Source organism: Athalia rosae, chromosome 2 (assembly GCF_917208135.1).
Source record: "Athalia rosae chromosome 2, iyAthRosa1.1, whole genome shotgun sequence".
In the NCBI taxonomy this organism is placed as follows: Eukaryota; Metazoa; Arthropoda; class Insecta; order Hymenoptera; family Athaliidae; genus Athalia; species Athalia rosae.
In genome coordinates this window covers 16,611,875-16,636,064 of record NC_064027.1, presented here as the reverse complement: position 1 = coordinate 16,636,064, position 24,190 = coordinate 16,611,875, and the positions used below count along the sequence as shown (strand labels likewise).

The window sequence follows — 24,190 nt, the reverse complement described above, 5'->3', positions numbered from 1 at the left end:
AAACGAATATAATTTCTATTTAGTGGTAATGTAGCCTCGTGTATTTACAGATATTTCGAACAGACCATTTTTCGTTAGCCCCAATAGAGCCGATTAAATTGTTTCGTTCTAATGAACAAGTGAATAATATGAATTTCGTTTCTCTTTATAACAGATCTGCGATTATGCACATGAACATTTTAATGTAATGAAATAATATAACATACCTGCTCACAATAAATTGGAGTATTATGGTGGTTATAGCGTTAACTTTGTGGAGCATAGAAACGCACATTGTGATGTACGTATTTTCGACGGTGTATTCTCCCATGCTATTATCAATAATATACCTAAATATTCCTGCAAGATGACGTAAGATCCCTTTCAATCAACTGCAGTGTTCTTTGGATAGAATGAACTTTATCTTTGAAACTTAACAAATTCTCATATGACGTATATGAATAACAGATTACAAAATTATGTCACAATGACTGCCAGGTGAGCGAGAAACTTGGTAAATCAGAAACGATTGTTTCCCCCATCGATGTTCAGTAAACAAATAGGACATCGCGTGTGTATTTCTGCATGAATCATTCCAGAACTAATGAATAGGATGGCGATGGTTGGATTATTCCCGATTGGCAGCTAACAGCTGTTTAAATGTCACGTGGTTCAGTAGGTGGTGGAAGCTTCTGCCAAGTCGGTTCAACTCCCCAAATCTCGCGTGCGTATTCGGCGATCGTTCTGTCCGACGAAAATTTCCCGGACGAGGCGATATTGTGAATAGCCATTTCTACCCACTTGCTTTCGTCCTGAAATGAGAATTTTTATCACGTTGAAAAATTAGCATTCAGAATTTTTCAATCTGCGGAAGGTATTAATTTTCCGAATATTTTCCCCTACTCCTTCGCCTGCGTGAGATCAAATTCTGCGAATCAACACGTGCCAAATACCGTTTGCAGACATAATAACCTTGCACATTATAAAATAGCAATGGTGTAAAAATAGCATGCTAACCTGGTACACTTCGCTGACACGATCTTGAGTCTTGATATAATCTTCATAATCAGCAAGAAGCAAGAACCTGTCCCACTTCATTATGACATCAGCGATATCCTTGAACTCGTCAGGATTGCTAGGACTGAAAAATCCGCCCTGAATCTGGTCAATACACTGCTTCGCTTCGGGTAGTTTGTTGTAATAATCGTACGCATTATAGCCCTTCCTCTGCAGAGCATTAACTTCGTCGACCGTCATACCAAAGATAAAGATATTTTCGTTGCCCATCTCCTCGGCCATCTCAACATTCGCACCGTCAAGCGTTCCGATGGTGAGGGCGCCGTTCAACTGCGAACATTACAATTGCATATCAACAGGGCTGTCTGCCAAAATTTATTTCAAAAGTACCGTCATCAAAAAGCTTGAAAATATGTCAAGATTTGTTGGTGATGTTGGATCTTTTCGAATGCAAAATTATTAGGATTTTTTGTGAATATGTTTGTAGGGATAAGGTGGCACGCTTTACCATGAATTTCATGTTTCCCGTTCCAGATGCCTCCGTGCCGGCCGTTGAGATCTGTTGGCTAAGATCCGCAGCCGGTATGATCTGTTCGGCCAAAGTGACCCTGTAGTTTTCGAGGAAGATAACTTTAAGTTTATCTCCAACGATCGGATCGTTATTGACGACATTGCCGACGCTGCATATAAGCTTGATTATTTTCTTAGCCATGTGATATCCTGGAGCTGCTTTACCGCCGATCATAACTGTGCGAGGTACGAACGGCGCGGACGGATCTTTCTTTATACGATTGTACAGTGTGATTATGTGCAGACAATTGAGCAGCTGCCTTTTGTATTCGTGAATACGTTTCACCTGAACATAAGAATGGAGCATATTCAGCATTTAACGTAATCCAAAGTCAAACAGTAACAACGAAAGTTCGGCTGACCTGAATGTCGAAAATGGAAGCAGGGTTGATCTTGACACCGTAATCTCTTTCGAGTAATTGTGCCAAGCGCAATTTGTTTTCCTGTTTAACTTTGTTAACACTACGTTGGAAGCCCGGATCTTTAGCCCATTGTTTGAGTTGCGCGAGCTGATCCAAATGGACGGTCCATTCGTCCCCGATTTTCTGTAACCGTAACATCGAATTCACTATCTTTTCGTCTTTCTACATCTTTCACGTTATGAGATCAATAATCTCGTGACATGGCGGATATTTTGCCCAAACGGCATAAAAACTGTATATTCACCTCAGCGATCAGATCTGATAAAGTTGGGTTGCACAATAGCAACCATCTCCTTGGAGTGATGCCATTAGTCTTGTTCATGAATTTGCTAGGTGTCATGACGTAGAAGTCATTGAATCTACAAGAGTAACGTTACAGTGAAATATCGATAATTGTTATCGGACGGGGTCTACGACGAAAAAAGCACATGACGTTTCACGATCAGTCGACGTAACCGTTCCCCACCGTTATACTCACACGCTGTCTTTAAGAATTTCTGAATGGATGCGAGCAACACCGTTGACCGCGTGACTTCCAACGATAGAAAGGTGAGCCATATTGACACGTTTCTCCCCATCCTCTTCGATAAGGGACATACGGCGAATACGTTCTGCGTCACCCTTGAAGAATACCCGTACTTGTTCAAGATGCAAGAAATTAATGTGATAAATAATCTGCATGTGACGAGGGAGAATGCTCTCCAGCAAACTTGTCGGCCAACGCTCCAACGCCTCTGGAAGAACGGTGTGATTCGTGTAGGCGCAAGTGCGAACGGTGATGTCCCAGGCCTACGAGACAAAAAGAAGAGAGTAGAAACGAAATGTATGGAAAATCAGCGAATCTATCCGTAGCTAGAGCAGCTTGTATCGATCGTACCTTCTCCCATGGGAGACCCTCCACATCGATCAAGATTCTCATGAGCTCTGGTATGGCCAAAGAGGGATGCGTGTCGTTCAATTGAATCGCCACCTTATCTGGGAAGGCGTCAAAATCTGTTCTGTGATGATCCCGCGATCCGAATTTGCTGGATTTGTAGCGACGAATGATGTCCTGAAGCGTTGCAGCGCACATGAAATATTCCTGTTTCAAACGCAGCTCTTTACCCTCGAAGAAATTGTCATTGGGGTAGAGAACTCTGGATATATTTTCCGCCAAGTTTCGGTCAATAACGGCCTGGATGTAGTCACCGTCGTTGACTGAAATAAGGATAAAATCAATCGAAAGTCCAACTGGGACAACACTCTCAACGCGAGTTACGAGCGGGAAGATTACGCGATTTCGCGGAATGGAATTCAACAAGAAGTGGCCTCAATGTCGACAAAAATGACAAAAGTGAAAAAACCGACAGTTGTAGTGCTATCTCGATCGAATTTTCATTTGAAAAGTATGATAATACGTAATTAGATGCACGCAACGAACAACGGCGTCATAATTACACAATCCCGTAACGTCGCCTCATTATCTACATCCCATTGTATCGGATATTCCTTACCGGTGATCTACTCTTCATCTATATTCGACAAATGTACTATTTTTACTGCATATTAGCAATGCTGTCCGAAAGGTGCGATTGAAATTCGCAACAATCGTACGTGAGGCTAATTGCTAACCGTAAGCCATAAAACGCAACATTCAAAAATACTAATGAATTAGTACGTGGCAAGTGGTAAACGGATCGCGAAACACCGAGCGACCCCTCAAGGTGACCCAAAAGTAATGCTTACAGAATTTCAAATTGAATTCAACGGGAGATTTCGCCGACCACAGCCTCAGGGTGTTGACAACGTTGTTATTGTATCCAGGGACCGGACTATCGTACGGCATCGCGAACACAACCTGAACAACATGTGAAAATACAAATTCTTATGCGACCATTTTTTCAAGCTTTGAAGGTCGAACGGGAGTATCGCGCACCTGCGTGTTCACCCATTTTTTGCCCTCCGGAGTATCGATAACGTGCCCGTAGAAATTCACGGGTAGCATGAATTCGGGACGCGCTTTTTCCCAGGGATTACCAAAACGGAGCCAATCGTCCGGCTCTTCGGTTTGTTCGCCGTTCTTGATCTTTTGCGCAAAGATTCCGTATTCGTATCTTATGCCGTATCCATAGGCAGCGAGACCCAGAGTAGCCATGCTGTCCAAAAAGCATGCCGCCAAACGTCCTAGACCTCCGTTGCCAAGACCCGCGTCTTCCTCGAGTTCCTCCAACTCTTCGATGTTCAAACCCATCTTTTGAAAAATAGTTATCAATCGCTATTCGTGACCAGCACTAACAGTGTCAGAGTTAACTGCATCAACCATGGGATGTCGTGAATTAGATGGGAAATGAGTTTGTACATTTTTAGACCGCGCGGTATTTGGAACGAAAAAGTAGGCACATAGAAATCGTACATGGCCATTCATTTGATCTCGACGTCGGTCAGAAGCTATATTTTTAAATTTTATTAAACATGACATAAACGTATAAAAACCATACTCAAGACGGGTCCCGAAGCAAAAATTCACATTCTTTGTGCTATCTTTTGATGTTTCGTTTTCAAAAGTTTTTTTTTCAAGATATTTATTTTAGGGAGGTTCAGAACCTATTTACGGAGGAGAAATCATGGGCTGATTTCGTGGCATACAACGCAGCATACGAATGGATATTCCTTACCTGGTACATGGCTTCATCGCAAGCACCCTGTATGCCTAAATTGATCATGGTGTTTTGCAGGGATCTCCCCATGTAGTATTCGAGGGAGAGGTAGTAGACCCTCTGGAAGAACAAGAATTGTAAATTTATACAACAAGGCCCACGCACAGATCATAATAGTAGGAAATTATTCAATGATATAGCTGTTCTTAAGTTTTCCTACAATCGTGACCTAACCGCTGGCAGAAACCTTGAGCCAATGTTCGCAGTTGTACCTACAGTTGCAGCGAAATTCTTTTTTGCATAGATTTTTCCCTCCGGATCCGCGGTCTATACGTATGGACAAGCAACGGGGAAGGATCCAGATCAAGGCGGTCAGGTTCTCGATAACAGTTCGGTCTTTTTTACATTGGATCAATTGCCTGCAGCTCTTAGGAGCCCCCAATAATAATAATAGCGATGACAGAGATAATAATATATGAAGTTATTTAATAGCTGCCAACGGGCGATGACTACGAAGTCATTACGCAATTTGCAGACCCTGATCGTGCGTTACTGTTGTTCACGTTTATACATATCTCTGTGTGACACCACAGTTAGTTTTGAATATCGTGAATAAACTGTATCCGTTGAACACACCTACTGCTCTGAAAATTACTCCGATCTGCTTTTACGCAAGAATTATTGAATAGCTTTTTTTTTATTTTACTTCAAACCAATCACGTTTACCTTTCATGCAACTCTTAAGAATGGTGCGAGACTTTTTTTCAATATTATATGCGCGCAATGAGTTTGCACACCAGTTAGTGTATAACGCCATAACATGCGTAAAATATTGCATAACTATAATAATGTCGACAAAGTTAAAATGCGACTTCTCTTGCATCTATACTAACTGGGGTGATTTGAAAGTTTGTTCAACCAGCCAAATTAATCGTGTCCAAAATCTACCGTTTTGGATGATCGGTGAACGCAAATTAAGATTTTTTCACATCACGTAACGATACTTCATATTTATTGTTGGTATAACCATTTCGTTACGATTAAACAAAAAAAAAAAAAACAATATAATAGGGGGTGTGAGGATTTCCAGAGATATCGGAACACGAGAAAATTAATCTGCGCGTCAAACCAAAGTAGTGGGGTAGGAAGTAAGAAGATGTTTGGATTTTACGACGGAAATCTTTACGCCTCGTATACATATATGTATACTTCAAAGGTGGGACCTGTTCCAAAAATTGTTATAGTTGGCAACTGCGCGCTATATGATTTTCAGGAACAGGGCATAAGGAAGGCCTTGCTTTTACATAACTTTGCCGGTTTTATCGTGTTCAATTTTCAGGGAAGTTTCAAGTATCTGACTAAAATGATATTTTCACTCCAAAAGCTGCGTAGATAGATTAAATATCACAATAGAAACGTAAGTTTTTGACGCACGAAGTGCTCGCAGTTTAACGCTCCAAAATGTTTTCAATATTTTATTTGACAATTTTACATACAGTATAAGCATAGATATGTAAAACTCGTGCGGTTTTACAGAATTTAATCGTGAGTCGCAGGGTGCAGTTCACAAATTGTGCAGCCTAAACACTGACCAGCGCGTCTAGTTCATTGCCAATTTCGAAATTTTCAGACACGTGCCAAGAAATTTTACAGCATGACGTACAATACACCAATTGGAAGACCCGATTCCGACAGGCCATTTTATCGGTTTTACATATTAAATTCAATCTAATATGATTCAAGCCTAGAAACGAACCACGCCTTTGATCGCGTAACTCACAGAAACTTGACCTTCCCGGTTACGGCGAAGGTTATCGAACTATAAGCCAGCGGCTGATCTACTTGAAGAAAGTAGCTTATTGCCTCGTCTATTTTCTTTGCTTTTTTTTAAATAAAACTTAACTTTTTTATAGAGTCTTCAGATTGCAAAAATTGTCACACTTATCATACCAGATAATGTGAAAGATGATAATGACTTTACATCTGTAGAGAATAACTACAGATATCGGTCATTTGATACGGGGGTAGAAAATGTTTTATGTGTGCTGCCCTATCGCAGTACAAGAAGCGTTATTTTTATTCGTAATGAGATAATATACAAATATCTTCAATGAAGATGTAAATTGGGCTCGTTTTTCAGGCTGCGTAAAATATATACACAAATAAATATACGTATAAAATGTTACGCGTTATTATAATTTATTCTGAATGTTTTTGACAAAAATTATCGGCTACGATGATGATTTCGATTACCTACTCTGAATTTGGTATTCTCTTTCGAGATGCACTGCCGTGAAATACTCAATATTACAGAAGGATAAAGTTTTTGTTTTTATCACTTTCGTTTACGTATATAAAGTATCAATGTTTTGACTATCCCGGCGAAAATCTTCACAGCTGGAATTGTCTGCCGAAATAAAGATACACGGTGTGATACGGTATAGAGATAATTCTGCAGCTAATGACACGACAGAGAAATATTTTCCTACTTTCTTTAACGGCACTATGGAGTCATCTCCAGTGTTTTTGGACTTGGACGATGCTGCGATAATTTGGTAATTGTTCTAACTTCTAAAGAGGAAAGTCGACATTGAAATCGTCTTGTAGGTAGTTTACATTCATTAAAACAAAATCAGGCGTATCGCGTAGTAATGAATGATCTCTAACATAGAATAATTGTGCTAACAAATATAAGAGAGGTTGAAGCAATATTGCATACCAACCGTCAACTTGTGACAAGAGTATAAGTTATTTATAAATCATCGCAACTGGCCTCATTAGCGGGGTATAAACAATGCCTAGGACAAGCTTCAAATTGTTTAGAAACGATAACGACTTGTATCATTCGAAGTATGACTATCGGCTGAAGGATATCATCGGAATTTGAATTTGAAAATGTTCCTTGTTTCCATCCAGGCGTACCACAAAGAAGTAGCCGCGAGAACGTGCGGAACATATTTACGTGAATAATTCTGGCTATTTCATAGTAGGTTTATACCGAATTTTTACATATCATGGACTACATTTTTCCTTATCAAACATTGCAGCCGTATGTATAAGTATTCCTTTAAGATCGTCACACGAAGACCGCGTGCTGTCATTTGTAACTTGGCGCCACCTATCGCGAAAAAAACACGGTGATAAACCATCGAAAGTAAACTGTTTATGACAGCCAAAGGTCTAGTTATGAGTACCATGTTTTCACTCCTTCTTGACTGGTCACAAGTGATCATTCTGGATCTCACCTTGTGTGAAAATAGAACGAAAAATCTCACGATAGGTACAAGGTAACGAATATTGATTACTAGCTGTCAATTCTATCTCATAATCATGTCTATTAAAGGGATGATAACTACCCATCTCAACTACACATGTTGACATGGTGATAAGATGTGGTATTGTAAAATTATAAGCCGATAATCGTTTCAGATCGATCCGGCGCGACGAAGGAGAGTGTGGTTTCGTCGATAGCCATTGGTCGAAGACGACGATAAATCAACATTACTACAGTGTCATAGAATCATCAGTTAAAAGCTTACCTTTGGATCCTTCTCGTAGTAATACTGTTGGGTTCGAATCCATCTCGAGACTAGGTTGTCCTTGACACTGTGGGCGAGGGCGAAATAATAATCGCGGCTGGTAGCTACGTTGCGATCCTTGACAAGGGTGTAGTGGAGATGTCGATTGAAAGTTTTTTTTAAATTAACGACGTTTTCAACGTCAACGATTTCCCTGACCGAGATCTGTTTCCTCTTCTCATGATCTGCTTCTGACACGGACATCTTAAAGTCCGGGCCACTGAGAACGTCGGGTTTATTTGTGTCGAACAAGAAACGAGCCGATGTGATGTGCCGCGGCCGGCACGCGAGATACGAATGATGTGCCGGTAGAAGCGAGATGGAGACGGTCACCTTGTCGCAAGGTCACGCATGCGTTTTAACTTTTAATACGACTGGGCGTCCGGCGTCGCGCGCAAATTTAACGAGGAAACTGAAGACGGGCCAAGGGGTCAGTCACTTTAGAAAATCATTTTCAACGAACGATTGAAATAATTTCAGGAGATTATTGAACCCTCTGGAGTGCCGTTGAATATTTTTATGTGTGTCAAGAGTAAAACGTTGCTGGTTCTCTTGTACCAGAATAAGTATAGAGGTCAAACTATTTCGAATGGGTTTTACACATCGCAATTCTCGAGAAGAAATTAATGGGCGCCATAAAAAGGATTGAAACTTCGAATCCTATTTTTATAAATAAAATATTCAAGTTATTTTACACACACCGATGGAGTTTCGGTTTTCACTTTTTCATACGTGACAATAGATAGTTTCAGATGCACAGCTGTTTCCTGTTTTTCTCGTGAGGATAAACGTAATAATATTGGATGAATATTCGCAACGTCTTGATACAATTTTCTAATTGTAGCGTGTATTAATTGATCAGGAGATATAACCATCCAATCCGATGGTTGTTGTGCTCTTCAAATTATTACCAAATTTAAAATATCTCCATCTAAATCACGTCCCAAAGTATGCGCTTCTACTTGGAGCGACGATCCTTTTTAACGTTCGTTTCATTGAAGCTTGAATTATTATTACCGATCGTCTCCGGGGACGTAATATAATTATTAAGTATTGAATAATCTGCACTGCCACGGAGCGATGGAACAGATTCCGTGAATCCTCATTGAGGCTATCAGTTTCAATCTTCGAGCACTTTACAAATTTTTGAATACACATACGCTGTACGCTATGATAATACGATATATGCTGAAAAATTGAATGTTGATGAAAGGTTTATTGAGACAGCTGTAGATTTCGGCGGGTGACAATGTAACTAGATCAAACCCGGAGGTACAATATTCGTAAAGAATTGGTCGTGTTGCATTCGATTCACGGTATAATTCTGCAGCCCGTGGGTTATTAGATGCGGTTTCCGCGTCTCGCCCGGTATTATTAGAAATCCATTTTTGTCACTTTGGGTTTCGGTTATTTCTGACTGTTGGTCAATACGAGATGTGTTCCCAACACATGCACGACCAAGCATATCTACGAGAGCAAAAGTTGATGGCCTTTAATTATACACATTCAAAGGTATAACGGAGATATCGATGTATGTAGATGTTGAGATTCTGCGAAGGTGAAATTAGAAAAAATTTAAATTTAAAAAAAAAAGAAAAAAAACAGTGCATAGAGGTAGTCTTGATTCAGCCGGCACAAATCCGACCGCATGCATATCATGCGATGGACTTTGGTAGACATTAGTTTAAAAATGAATAAACACTCCGCGTGATATAGGGGAGACCGGGGCAAGTTGGAGACGTTAAGCTTCAAGTGCGGTTTTTTAATCGATTGTAAGCGAATTTCAAAATCTTTTGGTATTTTTCGAAAGTATGAGATGTTAGCTATTAAAAAAAAAATTTACATTGAATTCGGTCATTCACAAACTACGTAATTTCCATTTTTCCGAAATTCTGCAAATTCGTCAACTTGCCCCGACCACGGGGCAAGATGGCGAACCTATCGGGGCGAGTTGACGAATATTAGATTTTGGTTTAATGGGCCTAAAAAAATACTTTTTTCGTCAAAATATACTTCAGTTTATTTAAATCCATAAAAGATATGAAAATACAAATACGCATAGTTTAGCTTAGATATACATATACTGATAATTAACACTGGTCGCAAACGAACTGAGCTGCTCCTTCGACATTAGAACATGCCAACATTGAATCGTGAATAAATTTATTCATTTACTTATTTATCAATTTATTCAATGAGCTGCACAATCGTATGTAGCCTAAATATCAATTAACTAAACAACATGCAAAGATCTCGATAAGGACGATCCGTCAACTTGCCCCCACCATCTTGCCCCATTTGCCACTATTTGCGAAAAAAGAACCCCACAAAAAGTACATTGGTGAAAATTCGGAGATTCTATGATCTCTAGGATCTATATGCGTATAGAAATAAAGTATTAATTCACAAGTCCGATCTTGCTTACCTGTAGTTGTATACAACTATTTTCTTAAGCTTCAGATGTTACTTTGAACACGTCTGAAATCACAATGCCTCCGTAAAAAAGCCGGATGACCTTGCCACGCTAGCTACATCGCAAATATTATTGCGTAGAAGAGTGTTCAACACTTTTTGATAACTTACCCGGCGCTATCGGTCAAAATATTCTAGAAACAATCAATTCGTCATCTTGCCCCAGCCTCCAACTTGCCCCGGTCTCCCCTACTTCGCAAATATTGTATCCTCCGAGCTTTGCGCAATGGCACGCACGTACCAAACCAGAACAGAGACACGCATTGTTATTAGCAATTGTCCGTCGTATGCTTTCATAGGTTTCACTTACATATACATCTATTGGCCATGGCTTGAAAAGTGAGTCTATCTCACACCGTAAATGAACAATAAAAATTTTTTTCAACGGTTGACCATTTAGAAAATTGAAGTTTTCGTTTAGAGTTTGCCATTATACATAGATCTCTATTGTATAAGGAGCCCGCGTAAGAACTTACCAATTAATATTGCTAACAAGCATAAAAATTACGTCGATTATTGTTCGTTTGAGAATTCTCAGACAGCAACGTTTGGGATGTACCCGTATTATGTGAAAATTGTTTGAATGCTCGATATTCGAATGACAACCGAATGCATCTGGTTTCGTTATAAACGTAGGTACAATCGCTAATAAGGAATATGATTATGTTCATTGAGTTACCTAGCTTTGACATTTCATTCGTTTTTTGATATTTTTTCAAATGAACTACGTTCTCGGTGTAATCATTATTTTGCTTGCAAAATTTCGGTAATTCTGTCGGTTGTATCGAATCGACCTCGAAGTATTAACTTCGACGACGAAGACAGCAGTAATACTTCGATGTTCGAAGTATTTGTGAAGAAGCGAAAACTGCAGGTTCGATGAAGTATGGTAAAAATTTTCGCTTCTTCATTCTAATTGCACATCAAATAACCTACAGCGACTTTCTTCTCCGAAAAACTTGCAGCAGTTGTTGTAAAATCTTTGGACTTTACTAATAAAAAAGTGAAGAGACATCTTTGATGAGATCGATCTACAGGCCAACATAAACAGTTTCAGAATTAAAAATTTCACTCCAGTATCTCAAGGCTGAACATTCGCGCTTATTTGCAAAGCAGTAACCAGCTCTGAAATAATTTTTTAACAACTCAGGAAAAATTCAACGTATAATCCGATAATTGATAAATAATTATAAGTCCTATTATTGCCACATCAATTGATCGAGCAAACTCTAATGGCGTAAAGTATAATGTTTCTTTCGCACCAAGTTCGGGGGTAAGTGACGCCGCCTCAAAAGCATTGATCGCAGGACATCATGGCGGTTTGAGAAGGTTATTCTCGCGACCTAGAATGACCTTCAAAACGGCGTGAAATTGATGCTTGGAGCGCAGAGGCCGCTCGAAAGAAAAAAGCACGTTCAAAACATTGATTCGTGGCGTCCGCTTCTGTACCCATGATGGTTTGTTGGAACACGTGCGAGGCGGAAACGCTCGACTGCATCATTCTGAACAGCCGCGATTTCGAATAGCATTTTATTATCCCCGGGGGACGTACTCGATTATAATTAAGATCACGGCGTTCATTTGATTCGTAGTAAACACCGAAACTAAATCAACAGCAAATTGGAGAAAAAATGGTAGCTCTAAGGCTACGTACTTTGGATTTGTAATCGAGACATTTTATTGCCGTAATGATTGATTTTTACGCATATTTCTAATAATCATTTCAGCTTTCTTCAATGACTGTAGAACACGTCAGTCGTATAATTATGAATTCTTATCTCTTATTGGCGTAATGATTCAAGGCTGAGAAACCGTGAGCGAATTTTTAGAATCCCAACTCGACCCTCAAGTTTGCGAAAAATTTTGTAGATGCTATTATAACTTGCAAAATTGAGCAAATATTATGCGTACTGTGCGCCAGAGGAGTACGGTTGCATGCGAAAAGAATCAAAAAACGATGAAGGTTGTGATATGAATGATCACTCAGACGAGGCTAGGATGATCCATAATAACAGATCACAATAACTATCGCAATAATAATCGTTATTATCAATATCGTTTATTTATAAATTAATCGTGCAGATGCAGATGCAATAATGAGACGTCAAAAAGCGGTACGCGTATTACAATCCATATTCCTAACACTTTGCCATATTTTTTTCAATAAAAACACGTGGTCGCAACATTATTATACAGAAATAGTAAACTATTATCATTATTAATATTATTATTATATAAATATATCTCTATATATATATGTATATTTATGTATGTATGTATATATGCATAATATTAAGTTGCATCTCCATCGTCGACCCTACATATTTTCTTCATTAAGAATTCGATATTTAGCTCATTCGTATATAAGATATATATTCAAAGGTATTCATAATAATAATAGTAATAATATCAAAGATAATAATGATAATAATATCAATAATATTAATCGTAACTTTAATAATAATCATAATAAAATCAATGATAATTATGATATTAATGATAATAATAATAGCTAATGTTTCGTAACTCTCATCGCCATATAAAGAGACAAAACTTGTAACTTGAAATTTTTATTGACGTTCCAATTGTATTTTTTTAACAACTAAAATTCAGGGTACGTTCAATAGACGGTAATATCTTAACAACTAACGATTAAAGAGAGGGGGAAGAAAAATAATTTCGTCGAACACGTATGTCGTATATTTTAGTTCAGGTGAAAACGGAGTAATGTATAATAACATATAATCGCGGGCGTAGGATGAAAGCCTTATAATTATTTTGCATAGTAACATAAACTCCTGATTTTTTCTGCTTCTGCGTAAAAAGGAGTAATTTACTTATCATTATAATACATAATTCATTTGTTTTTTTCTTCCAAGTGGGCATGACGGTGTAACAAATTCAGTGTGGCGGGAGGGAGGAAGGGATGAAGGGGGAATGGGCTTGAATGCGAGGGACCACGGATGAGAAAGGTTAAAGGTCGTAAACGCCACGATAGAAATTTATTTGTTGAATTATCATAAAATGAGGAGCCTTCCAATCGACACCTCACCCTAAGGAAGAGAAAAGATCGTTGAAGATCGGTTGAAAGTATCCCCATCGCAGTTCATAGCTCTCTAACAATATATTTTACCACCATAACAACAAATAGTTGATAATTAATCGCTACGATACTTTGTTTGTTATTTTTTCATATTCTTTTCGATTTATTTTTTTTATTCTTAAATATATTCTGAAATGAATATACACCTATTACCTATACGATATTATGCGTGCTCCGAAAGAACGTAGACTTCACTGCTGTTTTCTTGTATTCTTCCTTCCTTAAAATTTCCCGTCTCCGTTTCTTCTCATTTTCTACTCCAAAAATGACACCTAACGTAAACATCAGCTCGCTAATGCATAACGAAAAATCTTCGTCGTCATCGTCGTCGTCTTCGTATTCGTCTTCGTCTTCGTCTTCTTCTTCTTCTTATTCTTCCACTTCGACTTCTACTTGTTCTTGTTCTTCTTTCTTTTGTTCCAATTTTACTTCTTATCTTCGATCCTTCTCATCTTCTTCCTCCTTACTCATTTTTTGGCGTCCATTTTATGTGATTATTAGTCGAGCTCTACTGAATCATCATGTTCATTGTCAAAAAGCCCCTTTCATCTTACTTTTTAATTATCCCCCTCCCTCCACCACCCCTCTGTCTCTCTCTCTCGCTCTCCATCATATACCCTGCTCTCTTCCTCGTTTTTGCTCGCTCACTCGACATCTAGCGCATTCAAAAATCACCCGCACACGCATCCGCACACACGCAACGCACACTTTGCGACTCCCTTCGTTTGACTTCGCACTCTCGATGAACATGTCACGCCGCTTTATTACTCCTCCTTCGTAGGCTCAGCCTTCTTGCCGAGCGGGATAGCTGCCTTCACTCTGTAATGAAAAAAAAAAAAATGCAAATATGAATCAGCATCAATTTTTTTGTGTATTCTCATTGTTCGGCAGAGACTAATTAATTTTTCGATTTCCGTTTTTTTTTCTTTCCAAAAATCACTGATATAGTACACGAAAATGGGAATGCAAAAATGGACAATTTACTCACAATCAACGTAGGAGAGAAAAAAACAACGCGCGGCGAAGTAGATGAAATTCAAACCCGGAGTTGAAACATTGATTGTTCAATTTATTTTTTTGCTAAGAATACTTTGAATGATCGGATTTTTGAATATTCAGCTTCAGAACTGAACAAAAATGACAAGTCTGACAATCAGCCACGTTATGATGTTATACCGATTTTATAACGAGGTTTCAAAGAAAGCTTGTTTGGTATGATATTTTGAAAAACTCATGACGGATGCCATGTGGCAAGCAGTGTTCAAGGATTTGAAACGAAAGATTATGAAACCTCAATAACAAATAGATTAATTAACGTTTTGCAAAATAGACCCCTAATGACAAGCTAAAAATTCTTAATAGAGGTAAATTCTATTAAAGATTGTTGGATAAAATGATACAAATGTTAGATTGTCTACTGCGCCTTCATGATGAGCCGGTTGAAAGCCGCAGTCATTTGGTTCTGGAAAACTTGATCGACGTTGAGGTTCGAATCAGCCGTCTCAACGGGCTCAAAATCGACGAGGAATGGAAAAGATTCCTTACAGGTCGGGGTAGACGACGGATAAATCGATGGCCTGGAGGGTGGAAGTAGAAGAGAGAAATCTTGGAGATTTTTAGGAGTTTAGGATTCGTGAAAGGGAACGACAAAGCCGAGAAAAAAAACCTAAGCAATGGGAACGTATAATACGCGGTACGTGTTTTCTTTGTTTACAACGTGAATTTCAAAGAGACGAACGAATGAGGCATAAAATATACGTACTTGGCAGTCAGCTCGTTGATTTTTCCGCGGACGAGGTCCACGTTCTGGTCGATCTGTGTCTTATTCGTCTCGTATACCTTCGGCAACGAAAACAAAGCAACCACACCTGAAAAAAGGAATAAATGTGTTACAACAGATCAACGTTAACGATTTAGGAACATTTTCATTTCTGAACGAAAAAGGAAGACCCTCCTTTGTATTCATAGGTATTGTATTCAACTCACCAATGATTATGAGGGTCATGCCATTGAACCAAGCACCGAGGTAAGTGAGGCACCATAGCAGAACTCCGAACTTGATAGAATCAACCAGATCCTCGACTAGGAAGAGTCGGCGCAATTCGGCGATAGCGGCATTCGCGTGGGCCACTGCAACGTCAGCGACATCGTGCACCTTTTCAGCTGGCACCGTCAGGTCTATATCGAGAACATCCCTGCGGAGTGGATCGAATAGAACATTGTGAGAACATTGAAATAGTTTTATCATTTCACCCCATCGCAGATCGACCGAAAATATTACTCACTTGAAGGGGTGTCCATCGGAAGTCTTCTGGACAGCCTGGAGGACGGTTTTGTAGACGCGGAAAGCGACTGTTCCGGTAAGGGTGATGAGGGAGACGTAGGCGAGCACGCTTATTAGACTGAAGTAGGCCAGGGACAGCAAAACGCCAAGAATTGCGCCAAAGACGATACCAGACTTCTTCGGGTCGCGCCAGTAGATCAGGGCCTCCACTGCAAAATTCAAATAATCACGGTTGATCGATGGCTTTTTCATTTTTAACCAAACCCCGCTATCAGATCATTGCGGTCACACACGTACGGTCGCTTCTGTTTTCGAAAAGATTATAAAATCAATGAGACCTTTGATATATGTTCGGCTTTATCTGTTACAACTTTTTCGCTGAGTAGACGAAACTTTTGTCAACAACAATGATCGATTCTTAATTTTACATATCAGTGCGGTTGTTCAAAGTTCACGTTATTGCTTGGCGAGCGAAATTAGAAACAGATTGTTCAGAAGCTCATCCAACCTTGTGGTTTTGGAAATACTCTCGAGTTGATGTGAAAATTACATTTATGAGACGGAAAATGAGTTTGACTTCAACATTAATACGGAAAAGTCGAACATATCTTTGAATTGCAGTACCATCGAATGGCAGCGTAACGGTGGCGTACGCCGCTTACTCCTTTTTTCTACGAATAGTCTGCTTTAGGATTTCAAAAAACTTTTGTAAAGCTCGATATAAAATCTGTCAGCGGTTGCGACTCTCGTGTTCAAACGATCCGATTGGGAGCAACTTTTACAGTTCAATTCGTGCCCACCATCTGTACTTAATCAAAAGACTATAATGCGACCCGAAAAAAAATTAGAGCGATACCACGTTGAAGTCGACAAATTTCTCATGCAATTACAGTCAACAGTCAGCCGAAAATCAAAAAAATATAAATCACTCAAGAGTTCAGGTTATCTAGTTCGTATGGACGCAGATCGTCTAATCGAACATATATCTCTGATAATAATTTTGGGCGATACATGACCCTGCAGACGTAGACAAACTTCAGAGATAAAACTTAGTCGAAATGTAAAAACAATCCTTTTACAAACGAATGAAGTAAAAAAGAAGGTTTCAAGTTGCGGTAGAACCTATGCACGGAATCCTAGTCGTCATCGTCGTTTGGAACTTCTAACGAAGAGGTCATTGAACAAACGCATACCTGATAATTAAAGGACGCCATTTTTTTCATTTTATAATTACGGGACTTATGACACTTCCGGAATGAGCAGCAGAATTCGAAGAATAAGCATATGGTACGTATATTCGTACATAACGCGAAAGCTCAAACATTTGCAACTCCAAGATAAATGTACGTCACGTTGATTTTTAGGAGACATAATGCCTTCTTTTTGGATTGATTTATGTATCAATCGTAACTGCACACCTTTTCGCGATCTATACCTTGCCACGTTTCATTCTAACGTCTGATCGTAAAACTGACACGTCTTCGTAACAGCTGACGAGGTATAACTCACGCGCTAATAAGTAGCAACAGCTGTTCAATCCGATTCCCACAAATATAACCGTAATTTCTTATCAACTTTCATGTAATCTGCATTGGATTACAAAAAAAAAAAAAAAATTAATTTACTTTCACACGTTCAAGACTCGTGCTGAATGAAACGACATGAAGATGATGGCATTGATTTTCATTTTTCTGAAATTATATGTGATAAACGAATTCTGAAAAAAAAATTCCCGAGTGATATCTCTAGAATGTCGGTATTTAAAATCAAAAAGCTATAAAAATTTCATGTCTTTTGAAAAACCCGCAACTTGCGTTCGAAAAAATGTCTGATTATACAACAATTTCTAGTGTCAATTAACTAACATAGCAGCTATAAAATTCATCACATAATTTCTGCCGCCTGCTGACCGTAAAGTTTTGGACATTCCATCTCATCATTGAGCATTGAAAAATCAGGATCATTGAAGTATCGAGTTACTTAGTTTTCGGAATAGTTTTGCCTGTACCCTAATTTTTGTCATCGGCGAAAAACTCTGTAAAATCTGGGGTCATTTTTTGAGGACGTCGACGTGCAGTCGACCATGTAGACGAGAATCAGAGACGTGCAAATAATTAAGGCACGTCGTACCAAGGTCGACTCGCGGATATTTTAAGACGTAACGAGACCACTGAAGCAACTTGATTCTGAATTAACTTTTCTAGGTTCACTATAATTGCCAACAAACGGTTACAACGAAAAATATGGTATTGTACCGTCTGAGATGAAACAGGAAGGCAGGGAGTTTGTACAGCAAAAGATGAGCGAATAGTTAGAAAACGAAATAGTATAGTGTAGGATAATGTGAAACAGCGAAAAAATTGTTTCATTGTTTGTTAGTTAATTAATGTGCGACGCGGTAATTCCGATCCTCGTCAGAGAGGCACTGACAATAAGAATAAGTTTCAGGTTTTCGTTTCCGGTGGCCCCATGAAAAAAAAATCATGAATCAGAATTTCGGTAAAGTTAATTATCGCGAAGCGGTGATTTCGTTATGCCAATGTGAATCACCGCGCTCGAATGCCAGGCGCAACCCTGCTTTTATGGGTACTGAAATGCCAAAGTGATACCTAATTATATCAAAGATATGGTGAAATGTGAAACAGAACGGTAATAATTATATTTAATACGTCATTTACTTCTGTCCGATATATCGTTGGTATGCTTGCTAATTTTAAAAAGACACCTACGAAAAAAACTTCTCTGCTAAAAATGAACCAAACTCCAATAAACACGGTCATTAGGTTACTTCAAGTGTGATGTGCTCAAAAAAAGTAAACTTGAATTTTCTGGAATTACTTCGAGCTGTTTACCTAAAGATTCATCCCCAAAAATTTCAAACAATTACTAAGATAACATACGCAACTATATATACACATATGTATAGCACTTTCAAATGAATACGCAGAGTAGAATATAAAAAATGCAGATTCGTAGTCGAGAAACTGGTTCCACACTCGTTGTAACGGTACACCTATACAGTCCGACTACCGCAGCCCAGGGAAGTGACGTCACGAACTTTAAATTTCGACGAACTTTCCAGCTAGCGAATCGTTTAATTATGTATCACGTATAGAGATTAATTGCCCCTTTTTTCCGTACAATATTTTAGTAAAATTACTTGAACTAACGAATGCTCAGAAGTGTGCAATATGAAATCGATATTCCAATTCAGAGGATGATGCGAGGCGTCGTCGCATAATCATAAAACAGGAAGCTCATTCCATGGAGTTTTGCACTTCTAAAGAATCACCTAATACCGATGTAGGTTTAATATCGGAAGGTCGCACGAGCGACCAGCTGGACGGTTTGCAGCTCGTTGTTCGTGAGCCACGCTGGCGTTACGAGGTAAAAATAAAACACATTTTACATGTGCGCGAGAGTTGATACCTTTCTCAGAGCATTGCGAACTGAAGAAAATAAAAGAAACCGCCTCAGTGCGCGTTACGTGCGCAAATCAATTGGACGTAAAATCATTGAAGTAAGAAAGAAATTGCACGAAGAGAATCTAATTCGCTTCGCATCGTCCGAATCCCGATTCTTTTTTCGAAAATCCGAAAGCGGTTGGATCAGCGATAATCTATAATTGATCCGCAAAATGAAAGACGACCAAGGTCAAATCTATCCTTTTCGTATCTAATATCAGCTACAATACCGTCGTACACAGGGGTGTAACTTCGGTAACACGTGTTGCAGGTAACGCGAGACTTGCTATAACACTACCAATTAGTGAAAGGCAGATCGAAATACGAGAATGTCAAAGGGGTTATCGATTTTCACTAACACGAATTGGCGACGTCGATTAAGATGATGATATATAATCACGTCTCAAAGCTATAAACTGCAGCTATGGTCTATTCGATTTTGGACAGATCAGCAGAATTTCCACATATACCGTACACAATCAAACGACTATACGCCTACATTTATATCCATCGATTGACGTTTTTTCGTTCTTTTTTTCGTTCAACGGAATGAACCATCACGTATCTCGAACAACGCACGAGATCGTTATAAAGAGCACCATATGTTGGCTTACATTTTTGCAGGTGTTTAATTATTTTGTTCCCCAATCATTCGACGCATAAATTATCGCGCTCGAATGCAAAAAAAAAAGAAGCAACAAGAATACGGTACCAGCTATCAATTTTTGTTTCTTTTTTTAATCATTTAAAACATATGTGACCGTCGAATGGTCGTGAAACGACAATTTCATCAAGACAGAAACTTTCCTGACCCGAGAGCTTTTCAACACGTCAGTAGGGATTACAATCGGTTAACCGCCATATGTTCAACAGTTTCGCGGTGAAAAAGCTCAAGAATAAAGCGACCTACGATATTCGAAATAGACTTCTGGTTCCGGTTAAATCAACGAAAAGAATTCACTCACCGGGTCCCCTTTCCGGTAACACCTGCACGGGTTGTCTACCGACATTTTTCCGAACCATTTCGAACTTTTTGATATCCTTTTGAAATTGACGTTATATATGAAATATACCGACTGCGGCGGTTCTTCCCACAAAATTCCTGAGATGTTCGTCTGAATCGAGTCTTCGTGGAAGACTGATCGTGAACCTCCACCGCGGGCTACGGAGAAAGAGCAAGGAACCGGTCGCGCGTGCCCCACGTATGAAAGCGAACCGTGCGATGCGAGGTGACGGTCAGACCGCGAGTGACGATACTGCTCGCTACGAAACGCCGGAGCCTTTCCCGTCGTTCTCCACGCGATACGTAGACGGTTCGAATCGCTCGCGTGTCGTCACCACTCCTCGTCGTCGTCGTCGTCGTCGTCGTCGTCGACGAGGAGGAGTAAGCCTTTCGAACAAAACCATTGGCGGGTTTGCGGATAAGACGACTGGTTGGCGCCACGCGAGCCACGCGTCTTTTTTTAAGTCACGTAACGCCGGGCGCAACCACCACGCGTCTGTCTGTCACCATCCGGAACAAGTGCATTTCGATATGGTGTCCTAGTGAAAATAGATTCGATTCGATCGTTTGGCTAGGATGTACACCATTTTAATGAACGCGCTTACAGGGGCGGTGAAAGGCTCAAGCTTTCGGAAAGAAAGAGAGATGGGTAATAACTCGGTGGAGATTTCAACGAGTGGGCGACGAAAACTGAAAGAAACTGTCTAATGATGGTGAGTAAAATTGACAACTAAGAAATGACAACTTCGTCCCGGCATATCGCATGCCCTTGATGCTGTTGAAAGGTATGTATTGTACACGAAAAAGCGATCGTGCAGCCGCCGTAAGAGAACCTTTGCGTTTTCTTGAAAATTTTTTACTAGCTTTGAAAATAAGGAAAAACGTTCCGGAAATGACAGGGAGAGGGGCTTGCAACTGCATACGATGTTTCGAATATTACAACCGAAGGACTCCACATTACAATTAATATTCCGTTTCAATGTCACAAAGAAACCAACGATGTCTTTTTCCTATCCTATGAGATGCTGCCAAAGAAGTCATAGTGCTGAGTGATTTCCGGCATCTAGATCAACTAATTTGATAGTGAAGTGAACGAAGGCAATGAAATCGTCATCGACGGCTTTATCGCTCTTGTTCCTGGTGTGATATGACCACTGGGGTTACCGCTATACCACGATTGATAAAGAACACTGAACAGATGGACCGCAAGACAATGGATCGAATGAATCATTTGTACTTACCGTGTACAAAAACTTCATGGCAACGACAATACGCGTGTATGATCAAATTTCGCTGACAAAGCTAAAAATGACAATGATACGCGGAAATTAAATTTGGAAGTGTGTCTCGTATGACGCCAAACGTACAGAGAAGGACGACCAAATGCTGCTGCGATTCTGACAAAGTTTGAATTTGATCAAATAAAAATAGTTGAGGCGGCACACAGTTGATGAACTCGCATCTCGATGCAACTTCTGCTATTGGAAATGGCAAGTTTTTACTCATATCATTCGTAGGAACTGAACAAAGATCATCGTTACAGGCATTGATGCGCTGCCATCTGCTACGGAAAACTACATCTTGTAACGACCATAAATACGGCGACTGACCAAACCGGCACAAGAGTCACGTGACCAAACCTAACCGCCTACGTCCTGGACGTAAAGGTCACTGACCAGAAGTTGCAACCTTGTTCAATGCTGTGCGTACCTAAGTGCTGACATGTAGTATCTATATTTTATCGGGATTCAATTTTTTGCGTTGTTCTAGTCTTCTCATCGGTACTTGGACGACACAATAGTCCAGAATTAAATTCTGGTGTACAACATTAAACAATCCTTCACGCAGATGCAGTTTGAAGAATGATCATTGTCACGGTAACCGATCAAATCTTTATCACTGTCGTTCTTACCACAGGTTAGGCTGAAAACCGAATTTCGTCTATAAAAGTACAACATCGCATTGCGGAGATTCGATATAAGCGCGGTATAGGTATGTATGAACCGTACGCGCATGAATGTACATACGTCGTTGACGTAGTGTAACCTGACAAACATGGACTGGTGGACCAAATTCATCCCTAAAATCAACTCAAGTCTTTTACAAACATAGAACCACTGAAATGCGATGTCATTTTGAAGTGCCGTTTGCTTTTCAGCCAAACGACAGAGCTGAGGTGTCACACGTCATCCGATGGGTTTGTTCGAAGATAAATGCTTTGCTGATGGAAGTGTTCAACTTTGTGAGATTTTCGAGAGCCGATGATCCGGTAATCGAAAAGATCACGTAAACGATCCAATGTTGTATACATTCAACGCTTGATTCGTGCAAAAAACTCAAGATACAACACCGCTAGCAATGACCTTGCAGAAAAAATTCCATTCGGCATGCATGATTATAATACCTGACACCTGATCACCCACCCATGAAGGGATCAAATTACCATGGTAAAACTATTCCATCTACAGGTGCAGGTGTAACACCGATTTTAAAACAATTGGATGAATCAGAAGATAGAAGCGATCGAATACCCTAGTCGGGTGAAACATCTACGATATACATGCATCTCGCTGATTATGAAATGTAATAGAAGAAAAGAACGACAAAAGTGTATCCGACAATCGTCTTATTGTTATAGAAATCGAAACTCCAGTTGGATTAATACGATCAGTTTCGCCCACTTGAAATGATCTGACTCGAATTCGCTGCGTAGATGAAACGAGTATCGATTACTTCAGGTTCGCATCAAACCCCTATTCCATTCCCTTGCTTCAGCAGCGTCAACCCTCTCGGCCAGAAATAAAATGGGTTGCAACATGTACTTGTTACACACCCGTCTCAGGCTTGCTCGATGCCCCAGCGCCTGCGCGCGTTCGTTCGCGATAACATTATTGCCTGTTCCCAGGCGGGACGGATTTTTATCAAGTTTTTTAACATCGATATTCCTCAAGGCCAATCTTAATCGGAAGCGATCGAATAAAAAAACTGCAATTCAAGGCTCTGAAGAGAAAAAAAACAACAACAACAACAATAAAAATGTCAAGATGAAAAGGAGGAAAGACAGAATTTCTCTTATTCTTCCGATTCAGTCCTACCCAGAAACGATTGGCGAAAGGAACTTTCAAGACACACGTCTTGTGATCTGGACTATCGCGAAATGTGAACCGGATGAATGGACCGGTCGTGAAATAAATTCATTATCAAACGCTGCATTTCACTTCGGGAATCGTAGGCACGAGATGAGTACAATATCTTTGTAGCCGAGCGTAGTTTAGATGGTTGCTCGGACGGTACCCAGCTGTGAAATTTGGTCAGTGGGGCATTGCTAATAGTTTCTTGGAATGAAAAATCGTCGATTGCCTCTTCTCTAGGCGATTGCTAATTATACACGCAATTAGAGCAATCGCAGACCAACCTGACCAACGGTAGTAGTATACTTGGTGTTTATTTTCTTGGCTTGATTCCAGTCGAAGACTACCTGACACTTTGAAAATCCCGGATACAAATCAAACAGCTGTAACACCCGACCTGTCAATATTGAAAATCTATCATCTTAAAATTAATCGCGAAAAGTCAAGGATAATTATCTGGTTTACCGAACAGTTCTGATTGGATACTAATATGACCGAACCGACTAACAAATCGATGAATGAGTTACAGAA

At 39.7% G+C, this 24,190-nt stretch overlaps 2 protein-coding genes across 9 annotated transcripts in view; both read right to left on the bottom strand.

Annotated features, from left to right (window-relative positions):
• Nucleotides 1-382: 382 nt before the first annotated feature.
• On the bottom strand, nt 383-8,512 carry LOC105692065 (glycogen phosphorylase). The gene is made up of 11 exons (XM_012410997.3): nt 8,164-8,512; nt 4,643-4,744; nt 3,904-4,218; nt 3,714-3,825; nt 2,866-3,185; nt 2,467-2,777; nt 2,233-2,347; nt 1,929-2,111; nt 1,505-1,852; nt 997-1,326; nt 383-791 (listed from the first exon to the last, which is right to left on the bottom strand). The coding sequence occupies exons 1-11, from the start codon at nt 8,404-8,406 to the stop codon at nt 636-638; spliced, it is 2,535 nt and encodes an 844-aa protein (XP_012266420.2). The 5' UTR covers nt 8,407-8,512; the 3' UTR covers nt 383-635.
• A 4,199-nt stretch (nt 8,513-12,711) lies between these two features.
• Nucleotides 12,712-24,190, bottom strand: part of LOC105692025 (reticulon-1-A) — a 48,905-nt gene continuing 37,426 nt past the window's right edge. For 7 of the 8 annotated variants that reach the window (XM_020855895.2, XM_048649991.1, XM_012410897.3 and 4 more), the window contains 4 exons: nt 16,063-16,270; nt 15,764-15,972; nt 15,540-15,645; nt 12,712-14,596 (listed from right to left, as the gene is read on the bottom strand). In XM_020855895.2, the coding sequence (XP_020711554.2) occupies nt 14,542-14,596; nt 15,540-15,645; nt 15,764-15,972; nt 16,063-16,270 (578 nt within the window). In that variant the 3' untranslated portion in view covers nt 12,712-14,541. Of the gene's footprint in view, nt 14,597-15,539; nt 15,646-15,763; nt 15,973-16,062; nt 16,271-20,490; nt 20,786-24,190 lie in introns of those variants that run through there. The other variant, XM_012410900.3, reaches the window with a different exon arrangement.

What these genes read in the sequence shown, in the direction of transcription:
- LOC105692065 (XM_012410997.3), bottom strand. Translation starts at nt 8,406, where the DNA reads ATGTCCGTGTCAGAAGCAGATCATGAGAAGAGGAAACAGATCTCGGTC. An exon ending in AGGGTCTCCCATGGGAGAAG is followed by an intron (nt 2,778 to 2,865) that starts GTACGATCGATA and finishes TTTGTCTCGTAG; the next exon opens with GCCTGGGACATCACCGTTCG. An exon ending in CGGGAAACATGAAATTCATG is followed by an intron (nt 1,327 to 1,504) that starts GTAAAGCGTGCC and finishes TAATGTTCGCAG; the next exon opens with TTGAACGGCGCCCTCACCAT.